The sequence below is a fragment of the Bubalus bubalis genome, chromosome 3 (assembly GCF_019923935.1).
Source record: "Bubalus bubalis isolate 160015118507 breed Murrah chromosome 3, NDDB_SH_1, whole genome shotgun sequence".
Classification (NCBI taxonomy): Eukaryota; Metazoa; Chordata; class Mammalia; order Artiodactyla; family Bovidae; genus Bubalus; species Bubalus bubalis.
Genome location: NC_059159.1, coordinates 145,786,060 through 145,799,963, shown reverse-complemented (window position 1 = coordinate 145,799,963; position 13,904 = coordinate 145,786,060). Strand labels below are relative to the sequence as shown.

The following is a 13,904-nucleotide window of genomic DNA, read 5'->3' as shown; positions in this document are numbered from 1 at the left end:
TGAGAGCTAAGTGGTATATACAGAAATGTTAGTACAAAACTCAGAACTAGCCTGCAAGTGTTTTGATTGTTGCTGTTGTTCTAAGTCATGTCTGACTCTTGGTGACCCTATGGACTGCAGCATGCCAGGCTTCCTGGTCCTTCACTATCTCCTGGAATTTGCTCAAATTCATGTCCATTGAGTTGGTGATGCTATCCAGCCATCTCATCCTGTTGTCCCCTTCTTCTGCCCTCAATCTTTTCCAGCATCAGGGTTTTTTCCCAGTGAGTCAGCTCTTCGCATCAAGGGTTTTAAGTACAAGTAATTGTTTATATTTTGTTATAAGCATACAACTATTCCAATATTTAGAAAAACCACAAAGCTAAACCCTAAGAAATAAAGTAGAAAACACTACAGACACAATTTGAGAATAAAACATGAAACCAGATCTCTCTTTCCTAATGTGAAAAAGCATAGAGGAGCAAGAGTTTCTCACCAGACATGGGAAAAGATACGTAAAGAGAAGTCTGTTCTTAACATTTTATGCATTTGGCTGTTGTATGGCTAGATCTACTTTCTTTTTCTTAGGTTTTGTAATACTTGGCTCATGATAAGTAACATTTTTAGCTTTGTTTATACTACTGGGATATGGGGAATATCAATTGCATAGTCTACTTAATTGCCTTTCCATCTTTCTGCACTTTAACTCTTTCTTATCTGGTGTGCTGGTAGGTATCACAGTAGGTGCCTCTCTTGCAGAAGCTTCAAGCATGAGGCATACAGCTGGTATAGATAGAGATGGCATGCATATAGATGCACAGAATGGGTGCTCTTTGTGAGCTGAGTTGAAAGGATTTGGGAGGTTTGTGTATTCTGAAATTGCTCTTTTGCTTCCAGCTCCGATCAAAGGCCTGTTGTCCCTTCATCGAGATCTAGGTTTGCCTTCTCTGTGTCTGTGCTGGACCTGGACCTCAAGCCCTACGAGAGCATTCCTCATCAGTATAAACTGGATAGCAAGATAGTCAACTACTATTTAAAGACTGTACATGCCAAAGATGCCACCGTGATGTCGACAAGGTTCAAGGAAAGCGAAGATTGCACGTTAGTTCTCCATAAGGTCTAACCTTTTTCTTGTAGTGGCTTTGAAACTTGAACACAGAATGTGAAGGTTGAATGATAGAGCTATTTTCTGTTGTGTTGGGTGACTTCTGGCTGTGAATGTTTTTGCTTTTCAAGCCCTGTTCAGGTGGGACTGCCTCTAGGAGACATGGAATGCCCTTAGAGACAGCTTCCAGGACAAGGAATGTTGGACATGAGCCCAGCAGTGTGCTGTGTCCCTGGAGGCCCCCCTGGGCAGTTCTCCCTTTCCACCCAGGGTTCACATCTAATCTCTAAAAAGCCTTATAAGACCCCAGGTTTGGATTTCCTACCACCAGAATCCTAACATAGAAAACTTGAATTGTCACATACACCTTACAGTTTGGACTTTGAAGAAAACACAGATACTACTGGAACGTTCCCAGCTGAGTTACCTGGTCACTCTTCCAACACAAGCCGTGTGTCAGCACGGGTTTAGCAGTTCCCTGCTGTGGGGAGCGCTGAGTTGCTGATGTGGACGTCAGTTCTGAGCAGCGGACTCACAGTCCGTGTGGAGGTGCTGTACCCATTGCTCTGCTCAGGGTCAGCAGGGAGCGTGGGACTCAGGGCAGGGGTAGACACCACTCATGCGAGCACTGACTTTCTATTTTGTGTTGAATGATTTTATCTTTAACTTTAGGGGAAACAAGGTATCCTTTCCCACCTGAAATTGCTGCTGTGGAAGCTGAAAGCAGAGCTGTAACTCTGAGCTGCTATGCCCAGGGTGGGTGTTGTGGGGTGCCTGTGCGTCTGCCAGTTCTGTGTTCTGACATTTTTGGATGTTTGGGAAACCTCAGCTACTTCTGCCAGGGTCAGCAACCTGATTCGGGTTTCACTAAGATGTGTGGTGTTGGTGGCCTTGAGTAATTCTGGACCGCCTCCCCATCGGGGCTGCCCAGGGCCCTGCTTCTGCATGATGAGCGACTCCTGGCTGGCACCAAGAGGGTTCTTGTTGGGGTCACCAAAAGCATGCCCAGCTGCTATGAAAACTGTTGGGAATCTTGGCTTCAGTTTTTTATTCTATGGTAGGTTGTAATAGATTATTTATATCATCATTTTGAGGGACTAATGAAGGCTTATTGTAATATAATAGTGAAACCATGAGATTGTATGAAAATACTATACAAAAAATGAGAATATTTTGCTGATTATAATTTTTGTGGGGAATTTTGTGATAAATTGAGAATTATGCTTATTTGAATCAAGCCAGCTCTTCTAGAATTTATTCTTCAGTCCTGTCCTACCATTTACTTCTTACTTCTTCACTCAGAGGTTCAAAAAGATACTCAAATAACACATGCCTCTCATTCATGTGGGATGCTGGGTACAGGGCTTTGGAGATTCCACACATAGGGGTGTGCATGGAGCCCTGTTCTCATGGTCAAGTTGCAGGCTCCAGAGTGCACGGAAGTAGATAGCTGCCAGAGTTGTTTTGGCCTGAGGTTGTTCCTTGTTGCTGGCCTGGGGTGAGGATGGTCTTGCCCAGCACCAGGGTATGCAGGGGACCCTGAATCTCTTGTGTGTGGAGCTCTGAAACCCCAGCCCCTCAAGGAGGTAGGCTGGGCAGCCTCCTGTTGCCTATTCTGACTGGAGTGAACAGTCTGAAAACAATCACCCTCTATTTGGGGGAAAAAAATTAAAGATGAGTATCTCTTGCTAGAGGGTCTTGACTCAACCCTTTGCACTTCTCACACTCCACCTCAGCCCCTTCCCTGAGGCTTTCATTTGATGGAAACAGTGTTTTCACCCATTCTACTTTAAACTGGCGACTCAGGTCAGTGCAGCACTTAGGACTCGGGGGGACTTTAATGGAAACACTGTTTCTTCTGTGCAGAGGGGCCAGGGACTAAGGCCCTGTGTGAAGGGGCAATGCCCTGTTTGCTGTCTTACTGCATTTGTTAATGTTAACCACTCTCCTGTTTTGTGAAAGACCATGAAGAGTGAATGTCAGAGGACTTGCTGCTGAGAGGTGCTGTGAAAGCCTCCAGTGCTGCTTCTAGAGCCAGGAGGTGAGGAGGGCGGTGTGGCTCCCCTGAGGTGTCTGAGGAATGTAAAAGAAATGAGGCTGCACTGGTAAGCCCTCCAGGAGTCCCTCAGTGGTGGATGGTAGGAGGAGGGCCAACCTTTGAGATGGGCTGGTGCCGCCTCTGCCCTTAGATTCATACCAAGGTAGGGGCACGGTGGCTCCCCATATCCCAGGATGGATAGCCACTTCTGTACTTTCTCGGATGTTGAGTTTACTTTAAAAAATACACTATATGTGTCACTTGTTTGGTATTTTGAATTTAAATAACTGTATTTATTTTTCCTGTCCTGACAACTTAAATATAATGTGCCATAATTGCATAAACATGTTCTAAAGGTAAGGTTTCTAAGTGGAAAAGAGCAAATGTTTATATTCAATAAAATCACACACCTCCAGGTGCAGCATCTTACTCCTACGTGTAGTTGTTCACTGTTTGGGAATTAGCTGCTTTCCTCTGTGCAAAATGATTTAATCAGGCTTTCTAGAGTGGCTTCAATGCCCAGCACGCCCAGTAGGGTTCGGAAGCTGAGAGGAGCAGTTTCTATGACTCTGTTCTTGTCCAGTTCCAGGGCTGTAAAGAAAATAAATCGGGTAAGACACTTCACCAAGACACTTCCCTCATTCTCAACTGGCTGCACTGAAGGGAAGCCAGGACAACTGAATCACCTTGACCCAGGCCCCTCCCCGTGTTCCTGAGGCAGAGACATCAGGCCCTCACAGCCTGGGGGGGCCTTACAGGGGCAACCCCACTTCCATGTGCTTTTTGAGGGATTATGGACAAAAAAATATTTTGAAAACCTATTTTAAAAGTACATCAGTGAGATTTTTTACTTTTGATTCTTGCCATATAAAACCAGATGAAATGAGCAGGTGTCTGTGTTGAACACAGTGAGAAATCACCAGAACATCCTTACCTCGCAACGGCACTTTGGTGAGAAGATCCAGCTTTGGTAAAACCTTCCCTTCTTCATCTATTTGTATCCTCCAAACAATGACTAGTTCAAATCTGAAAGAGGTAAGATGCATTGCTGAGTGCTTTAAAAATCAGACTAAACTGTATGCAGCATTTGACTCTCTCTAGAGGAGAGGATGCCTACATGGGCAGGAATGCTGCTCTCTTCCCAGTCACCCTTGGAGTTGCTGCCCTTCCCCAAGGCTGTGCTCAGACTCCCTTGATCTTAAAGACCCACAAGTGAAGAGGGAGTATGGCCAGTTAAACATGAGAAGATATTCAGCATCATTAACATACAGGAAAATGACCACAGGGAGATACTGTTTTGTGCCCACTACATGTTAATGTGACCGTACAAGTGAAGTACAGGATATCCAGCAATGAGAACTTAAAAGATTACTCCTGGGAAATACGAATTGATAAACTACTTTAAAAGGAATTTGGCAGTGATAGCTGAATCTGCCCTATGACCCAGGAATTTCATTTCTAAGTATATACTCAAGAGAAGCCTGTGTACTTGTGTGCCCAAGGACATAAACAGGAATGTTAGAAATAGTGGAAGATAATGATAACCCAAAGGCCCAAGACTTGAAGAATGCAGAAATACATATATTCACCTAATGGAGTGTAAACAGTGAAAATGAATTAGCTATAGCTATAGGCACCACCATAGGTGAATTTTGGAAATAATGTTGAATAACAAGGCATGTTCCAGAGGCTTACATAACCACACCATTTTAAAGCTTGGAACGAAACATCTGTAGGCGCAGGTCACAGAAGCACATCCTGCCCACGTGCACATAAAGGTACCCACAGTGGGCGGAAGGGGACCTGGGTGACTTCTCCCCTCACTCAGTACTTGCAGACTCCCCACCTTTCTTGAAATAAGTCGATGAAAATAGAACTCCACCCCTCTGGCCTCCCCTCCCTAAGGACTCCAGCAGTGAGACCGGCACCTGCTGGACTTTTCCTCATAGATCCCATTTGTGTTTACAGTCCCCACGTTCCCCTTCTCCCTCACCCAGCAAGCTCCCCCTGGTGCTCTCCTGCCATCGCTGCTATCTGTTATAACTCCACAGACACATCTCAAGATGTCAGTTAGGTGGTTTACATTTGTTTTCTACTATTTGTAATCGTTTTTAACAGGAAAGAACTGTCTGGGTTGGGGAGGGACTTGGTGGGGCCTGTGCACTCACCCAGGTTGACTGGGGTTCCTAATACCCATGCAGTTGGAGGAGGCCCCCTCTGAGAGCTGCACAGCTTCTGGGTACTTTTCCTGTGGGGAGAAGAAACAGAGAAATCTGTGGGGTCACATTAACATGTAGTGGGCACAAAACAGTATCTCCCTGTGGTCATTGCATTCCCTGAAAATCTTAATTATCAGGCGTGCCACTTTCATCATGGCATCCTAGCCGTGGCCGTCCGCTCCTGGCTTCTGTGCTCATCAGCCCTGCCTGATCTAGATCTCTACTGTCACACAGCCTCCTGGATTCCACACTGACAACCACCCAGTGTTAACAAGTTACACGACTGCATTCTGATTTTCCTGGCTTGTCTACCCAGGGCCCTGCAGCATTTGGCCAACATACTTCCTCTGTCTTGTCTCGTGACCTGGACAGCTTGAGGAGGCTGGTCACACATGCTGGCCAGCTGCCTCATGAAGGTGATGCTGATCCTGATGACTGAAGTGAGGTGCTACATGCCAGGTTTCTTATTGTAAAGCAAATGTTTTTCTTCAGAGCTTTAACATTTGGCCCAAAAGCCTTTCAAACTGAGGTCCGTGGGCTTGCCGCTCCAACAGTGGGTGCTTCCACCCTGCCTTCACACTTGCTGCTGAATGGCCCTGGTCCGCATACTGGTAACTGCATGCAGACGGCTCCTGCACAGCCAGCGTGGGGCTACCTGAGCTCTCCTAGTGACCTACGGGTCTCACCAGGCATGGTGTCTGGCAATTCTGGGTAATAGGTTTTCAGAAAGCATGCTCTGCTAGAGGTCAGCTTCATGATGAGATCATGTACCGTTTTAGAGTCGAAAGTATTCTTAAACGAAAATGAAGTAGAATTTCACAAATTTCTAGGGGTTGACTCCCCCTGACCCCATGTAATAGTTTTGGAATTGTCTGCTTCTTTCTGTTATTTGTAGTGGGCCCTGGGAACCTCCAGTATTAGACTTGACTTGTATGTCATTAGAACAACAAAGCTTTGCAGGAATCCAAACAGAATGTTTACAACAGAGTAATGAGTGGCTCTGTCTTCAGTTCTTGGAAAAATTTTTGTTTGTTCTTTTAAGAACAGATTGTGGGGTTGGGGTGATATGACAGAGACTTAAAGTAGGCTCCACAGTGAGATTTCAAGTTCCACAAGGGACAGCTTTTGAAAGACATATTTTCTTTCCCTCTTCTTACAGCTCTTGCTATAGAAACGGACACCTGGGCTGATGCTGAGATCAGATGTAAGCCCTGCCACGTCCCAAATCCAAACCTACACCCTGCCCTGAGGGCCACCCTAAGCCTCATGGAAGGACAGTGAGGTGCAGCTTCATCTGAGAAATGCTTGGTCTAGCAGCCAGTCAGACAGCCCCCCTCCCCCTGCAAGACAAGGGACAGGGCTGGAACTGTGTGTGGGCAGAACCTATGGGCTTCAGAGGATGGGGCCTTCCTGAGGCCACAGGTACTTGATGGGCTGAACAAAATAAGCTCCCTCAAATGAGGTCTTGTGGGGACAAAGTTGTGTCACAACTTTCAAAGGACTAGCCCACGTATCAGTGAGCTTGTTGCCAGCGTGTGAGGCCAGTGCTCCCAGACCCGTGTGTGAAAGATGCTGATGGAGCAAGAACACATCCAAACACCAAGCCATTCTGACCAAAGGCTGGGGGGGGGGGGGGGGGGGCCTGGTTTAAACTTACAGATGACTTCTAATTTCAGAGAAACAGTTTTTATGAGAAAATGTATACCTAAATTTTTTAAATGGAAAGTGCTGGCTGGTTTTTAAACCTCAGGCTCTTCTAAATTAATAACAACTGTATGAGGAATGTAAAGGAGAACATGTGACTGTGGCAGTATAACTTCCAGGCTGAGCTGAAAGCACGTGGCCTGGGCCAGTTCCAGCGTGAGGCCCAAGGGCTTGGTCTGCCTCCAAGCAGACCTCAGCCTCTCTAGGCCTTCTTCTCATGAGCAAAAGGAAGGTTTAGATTAAAAGCTTTCACTAAAAAAAAAATAAAATAAAATGTACTCCTTTTAGTTTTTAAAATAAAAACCAAAAGTAGAAATGCTGACATTAGGAAGAGATCGGGCATTTCTGGAGAGCTCTTAGGGACTTGTGTGGAAAGTTTCCTTTTATACAAGTTAATAATATTGCCCCATTTATCCAGCTTCATTCACTTGCCTGGTGACCTCAAATATTCAAAGCTGACAGGAAGAAAGCAACTAAAGGCTGAAGAGGAGCCCAGAGACACAACATAAACAGCAAAGTCTGGATACTGTTGCTGATAGTTAGAAATACAAAGTGTGGGTCTCATCGACAGAGTGTACGCATACAGATGGCCTGGAGGGAGAAGACAGAAAAATTGGAAAAAGTGATACAACTAAATGCAAAGTGGGTCTGATCAGCTCAGATCAGATCAGATCAGTCGCTCAGTCGTGTCTGACTCTTTGCGACCCCATGAATCGCAGCACGCCAGGCCTCCCTGTCCATCACCAACTCCCGGAGTTCACTCAGACTCAAGTCCATCGAGTCAGTGATGCCATCCAGCCATCTCATCCTCTGTCGTCCCCTTCTCCTCTTGCCCCCAATCCCTCCCAGCATCAGAGTCTTCTCCAATGAATCAACTCTTCTCATGAGGTGGCCAAAGTACTGGAGTTTCAGCTTTAGCATCATTCCTTCCAAAGAAATCCCAGGGCTGATCTCCTTCAGAATGGACTGGTTGGATCTCCTTGCAGTCCAAGGGACTCTCAAGAGTCTTCTCCAACACCACAGTTCAAAAGCATCAATTCTTCGGTGCTCAGCCTTCTTCATGGTCCAATTCTCACATCCATACATGACCACAGGAAAAACCATAGCCTTAACTAGACGAACCTTTGTTGGCAAAGTAATGTCTCTGCTTTTGAATATGCTATCTAGGTTGGTCATAACTTTCCTTCCAAGGAGTAAGCGTCTTTTAATTTCATGGCTGCAGTCACCATCTGTAGTGATTTTGGAGCCCATAAAAATAAAGTCTGACACTGTTTCCACTGTTTCCCCATCTATTTCCCATGAAGTGATGGGACCGGATGCCATGATTTTCGTTTTCTGAATGTTGAGCTTTAAGCCAACTTTTTCACTCTCCACTTTCACTTTCATCAAGAGGCTGCCAAATATCAGTACATTTCAAAAGCAATTAAAAGTTCTACATATTACTGTATTTGACATTCAAAAAAGACAACAGAATCACCAAGAAAGGATTAAGATGATGAACTCAGATAAGGCAGCCATCTGGCCAGTGTGTTTTAGAATATTTAACATGAAAAAATAGCTGCACACACACACAAAAAAGGTTGACAGGAAAGTTATCAGCCTGACTTGGAAATCACCTTAGACACTTCACATTCCGCCACTAGTAAAAACTAAGGTCCGGGCCTGGAACCTAAAGGGAGCAAATGGGAGCCTTGTGCTTCACAGTGTTGTTGGGAAGGCTGGGAACAGGCTGCGTTGTGCTGATCCTGTACGTACATTGGGCCTGTCAGTCTTTCACAGGAAGTTTGTCCTAAGTGGTGATTCAAAAATGGATGTTTAGAACTTTCCTGGTGGTCCAGTGATTAAAGACTTCATGCTCCCGATACTGGGGGCATGAGTTTGATCCCTGGTCCAATTAAGATCCTGCATGATACAAGGCTCCTCTGTCCATGGAATTTTCCAGGCAAGACTACTGGAGTGGGTTGCCATTTCTTTCTCCTGGGGATCTTTCCGACCTAGGGATCAAACCCAGGTCTCCTGCATTGCAGGCAGAGGCTTTACCATCTGAGCCACCAGGGAAGCCGCATGATACACAGTGCAGCCAAAAAAAAGGGGTGGGGGTTGTGTGTGTGTTTATTTAGCTGCTTGCCATGTGCCTGGAGTCTGCAGTCAAGAACTCTCCTGGTGTTTATGATAGAAAAAATGGTAGCTTTGAGAAAGCTGGGAATTTGTTATTCATCCCAGTTTTCTACCTGAGACCCACTTTACTGTTGGAATGGCTGCTGGATGCTGGTCCAAAGGGAAGAGAATTTTAAACAGAACTTTAGAGAAAACCAACCATGTATGACAGATTAGTCATACTATCCTAGTTTACTCCCCCCTGCCACTTAAATAAATGGAAACCTTGAATCTTGAGTTTAAATGTATCCTTGAGTGTTCATAGGTATCTAGAGTGAGTGGTAGTCATGATACCCCCCTCATCCCTGGACACTCAGTGGCATTTCCCCAAACAGGGCCATCTTCCTGCTTTACCAAACAACATTCTAACCAGAAATTTTCAGATGTTCCCAGCTCCCTCCTGTGACCATCACACTCTCCCTGCCCCAGCTGCCCCAGGCAGTTTTGGCAGTTTGGAAAATGAGGCCTCTTGGGCCTCAGTCCACGTCTGATGTCTCCTCATGATGCCACATTGGGAGTGCTCCAGAAATGCTGCTGTGCTTGTGGGGTGACCCAAAAGCCACCCTTTCCCCCCTGTTATTGGAATTTTCCAAGGGGACATCATGAGACCAGGCCACTGTCTGGCTCCTCAGACATCCACTCATCAGCCTGGGCCTGCTGGTGCCTCAAAGCTGAGTCAACCACATGAGGGGTGCCAAAGGGTGACTGTCTCCATCATTCCTTCCACACTGGCAAGTAGATTTTCACCAGAAAAACGAGCTTTTACTTTTCCCTTATTTATTTTCTATCAGCATTGACTCACAAATCACTGATTTATTCTACGTATATCAGTGTTTCTTTAGGAAGCTGATGGTATTTAGAAACCAAGACCTAGGCTCATTGCTCCTGGGACTTTGGTGGCTTACAGGCTCTCTCAGGGGGAAGAGCTTGGTAAGACAGGTTGGTGTGACACATGCACGAGCATGCACATACCACAGCCCTTTGGGAATCCTTCTGCACACACATACTAACAAACAAGCAGGCGATGACCTCAATACCTCTATCCACCCCCCAGAATTTTCTAGCCTTCTTCCTTCTGCAGCTATAAAATCACTCTACTCCTAGGAAGGAAGAGAGCTTACACAAATAATCCCTTTATACCTTCCCTGTTTAGAATGGAGAGGGGAAATTTAGGCAAGCAAAATCAATCAAATATATAGCCAAGAAACATACACCCTGCAATAAATCTGAAGGCAAGTGTACCCGTAAAAGATCTACTCCATTAAGAGTACTAGACAATAAACATCACTTCAGGTGGGGATACAAGTCCAAGAAGTAGTTCTTAAGATTTTTAAGATCGTCATTTTCATTCTAACTAATTGGGTAGCAATTGTATTTTTATATGTAGTCTGTTCCCTTCTAGACTAATAATTAAAAAGCAAGGCAAGTTGGTTTCTTTTACAGTAGTCAGAAATGATAATTAAGAAGCTGAATACACACACACACACACACATACGTGTAATAATCAGCGCTAGAAACTCTTTAAATTTCACAACTTTCTCTTCATACAGTTTTTAACATGTAATCGTGCCAGCAAAATAATGAAATGCAGGCAGATGATGAAAGTAATATTCAGCTATTCACTGGTAATTTTATTGTTACTAATAAAACTCACTATTTTATGTATCTCAAAGTAATGTGCAAAGCATTGAAACTGATCATAATTTAAAATTACTATGGTCTGGGCACTTCCCTAGTGGTCCAGCGGCTAAGACTCTGTGATCCCAATGAAGGCGGCTTGGGTTCAATCCTTGGTCAGGGAACTGGATCCCACATGCTGCAACTAAAGATTGCACATGCCACAGCTAAGAGCCAGCACAGCCGAATAAAAAATACTTTTTTAAAAGTTAAGAGAAGTTACTATGGTCTAATTTGAATTTTTTCATAGATTCACAGACATTTTGAGCTTTTAAGGTGTTTTCTCTTTCAAAAGACACATTACACATCCACACTGGCACATAAAATTTAACAGCCAAAGCCTTTGACTGTGTGGATCACAATAAACTGTGGGAAATTCTGAAGGAGATGGGAATACCAGACCACCTGACCTGCCTCCTGAGAAATCTGTATGCAGGTCTGGAAGCAACAGTTAGAACTGGACATAGAACAACAGACTGGTTACAAATAGGAAAAGGAGTACATCAAGGCTGTATATTGTCACCCTGCTTATTTAACTTACATGCAGAGTACATCATGAGAAATGCTGGGCTGGAAGAAGCACAAGCTGGAATCAAGATTGCCAGGAAAAATATCAACAACCTCAGATATGCAGATGACACCACCCTTATGGCAGAAAGTGAAGAAGAACTAAAGAGCCTCTTGATGAAAGTGAAAGAGGAGAGTGAAAAAGTTGGCTTAAAGCTCAACATTCAGAAAACGAAGATCATGCCACCTAGTCCCATCACTTCATGGCATATAGATGGGGAAACAGTGTCAGACTTTATTTTTGGGGCTCCAAAATCACTGCAGATGGTGATTGCAGCCATGAAATTAAAAGATGCTTACTCCTTGGAAGGAAAGTTATGACCAACCTTGATGGCATATTCAAAAGCAGAGACATTACTTTGCCAACAAAGTTCCGTCTAGTCAAGGCTATGGTTTTTCCAGTGGTCATGTATGGATGTGAGAGTTGGACTATAAAGAAAGCTGAGAGCCGAAGAATTGATGCTTTTGAACTGTGGTGTTGAAGAAGACTCTTTAGTGTCCCTTGGACTGCAAAGAGATCCAACGAGTCCATCCTAAAGGAGATTAGTCCTTGGTGTTCACTGGAAGGACTGATGTTGAAGCTGAAACTCCAATAATTTGGCCCCCTGATATGAAGAGCTAACTCACTGGAAAAGTCCCTGATGCTGGGAAAGATTGAAGGCAGGAGGAGAAGGAGACAACAGAGCATGAGATGGCTGGGTGGTATCACCGACTCAATGGACATGAGTTTGAGTAAACTCCGGGAAGTGGTGATGGACAGGGAGGCCTGGAGTGCTGCGGTTCATGGGGTTGCAAAGAGTCAAACACGACTGAGTGACTGAACTGAACTAACAGTTATAGGCCCCATGTCCTTAACATGCATTAGCTCATTCAAAGATGACAGAACTCATATGAAGCCATTGGTATAATGCCCATTTAAATGAAACTGAGGCTTAAAAAAATTAAGATACGTGCTCAAGATTGCACAACTAGTAAACAGATTCAAACCTAAGGCAATCAGATTCCAAAACCTGAGCTAATAAATAATACTACCATTTCACATTTCTAAATTCAACTATAGTTGTAATAAAGAGGCCAAGTGTGATTATAATCAACTTGTAACATAATTCATGCTGGCAACTGATTTTGAAGGTACCAACAAAACCATTTTGATTGGGAAACACAATAGCCCCTAAAGGTTTGTTCACATATTCCATATGGTATAAGACTTATTAGGTCCCTAATGGTAATGGGCTCCTGATCTAGTGCGAGCAACTTGCTGTGCGTATATTTTTTGGCTGCACTATGTGGCTTGCTAGGTCTCATTCCTGGACCACGGACTGAACCCAGGCCATGGCAGTGAAAGCCCAGAATCCTATCCACTAGCCTACCAAGGAACTCCTGTGTGCCTATTTTTTATTAGAGATTCTTAGTTTTCTCTCCAGAGGAGTGAGGTTGCATTGCAGAGTCCAGGCCCCTTTTAGCAGTGCCAAGCTTTTTCACACAGGCCTTCTGTCAGGGCGAGGATGGACTGCCTCTCATATAGACTTTCTACTAATTCTTCTACCCACAGTCCCTCTTTCAGAGGTTCCAGAGAACAAATCGGTTGATTTGTTCCTTCCTCCAAGGAAGATAGCTTTCCCAGTCTCCTGCGTGCTGAGAGTCACACACAGCTGGAAAGCTTTGGCTTGGAGGTCATTTTTCAGTGGCAATGGCCCCTGAGGCCCTGCCCCCAGGGACGGTTCCCATACTCCCAGGGAAAGTCAAAGCAACCTCCAAACGACTGTTCCGGCATGTTCCCTTCAGGGGTTAGGTCTCAGCTTTGTCTGGGCCTCATCAAACTATAATTATCTGCTTCCTGAATGTACTGCTGCCTTCCTCTGGCCTATTCTTCATTTTTGTGTATTATGTCTTTTAAAACTCTCTCTACTGTCATTTCTGAAGAATTTTAGCAGAGTGGCTGATGAAGGTAGTATGTTTCAATGGTCCACTTTGGAGGCCTTTTACATTTCTATTTTCAATTTTCCCTCATACTTGCTGAATAGTTTGGGTATAGAATTTAAGGTTTAAATAGTATTTAAATTATTTTATATATAAAGCTAATGATATATGTCCAAACTTGTATTCTAGAGTCCTATGTTAAAATGCTTTCAAGGCTGGAGCACTGGGATGACCCAGAGGGATGGGAATGGGGAAGGAGATGGGAGGGGGTTTCAGGATGGGGAACACATGTAAATCCATGGCTGATTCATATCAATGTATGGCAAAAACCACTACAATATTGTAAAGTAATTAGCCTCCAATTAAAAAATTAATAAAATAAAATGCTTTCAGTATGTCAAAATGGAAAGAAAATAAATAAATAATTAAGTCAACTCATGTCCTTAGAAATAGAGGAAATCCCCACCTTGGGACAAAATAAAAGAGGGCATAAGTAATGTTTGTAACTAAAATTTTATTTTATTTTTTTAAGGCATAA

The 13,904-nt window shown here is 44.2% G+C and overlaps 2 protein-coding genes across 5 annotated transcripts in view; one reads left to right on the top strand and one right to left on the bottom strand.

Moving 5' to 3' along the window:
• The window catches only part of IPPK (inositol-pentakisphosphate 2-kinase), a 56,723-nt gene extending 53,172 nt beyond the window's left edge, over positions 1 to 3,551 (top strand). For all 3 annotated transcript variants that reach the window (XM_025282062.2, XM_025282061.2, XM_006063096.3), the window contains one exon: positions 877 to 3,551. In XM_025282062.2, coding sequence (XP_025137847.1) covers positions 877 to 1,102 — 226 coding nt within the window. In that variant the 3' untranslated portion in view covers positions 1,103 to 3,551. The remainder of the gene's footprint in view (positions 1 to 876) is intronic.
• Positions 3,387 to 13,904, bottom strand: part of LOC102398396 (centromere protein P) — a 236,723-nt gene continuing 226,205 nt past the window's right edge. For both annotated transcript variants that reach the window (XM_044940286.2, XM_006063106.4), the window contains 3 exons: positions 5,291 to 5,370; positions 4,057 to 4,148; positions 3,387 to 3,713 (listed from right to left, as the gene is read on the bottom strand). In XM_044940286.2, coding sequence (XP_044796221.1) covers positions 3,583 to 3,713; positions 4,057 to 4,148; positions 5,291 to 5,370 — 303 coding nt within the window. In that variant the 3' untranslated portion in view covers positions 3,387 to 3,582. The remainder of the gene's footprint in view (positions 3,714 to 4,056; positions 4,149 to 5,290; positions 5,371 to 13,904) is intronic.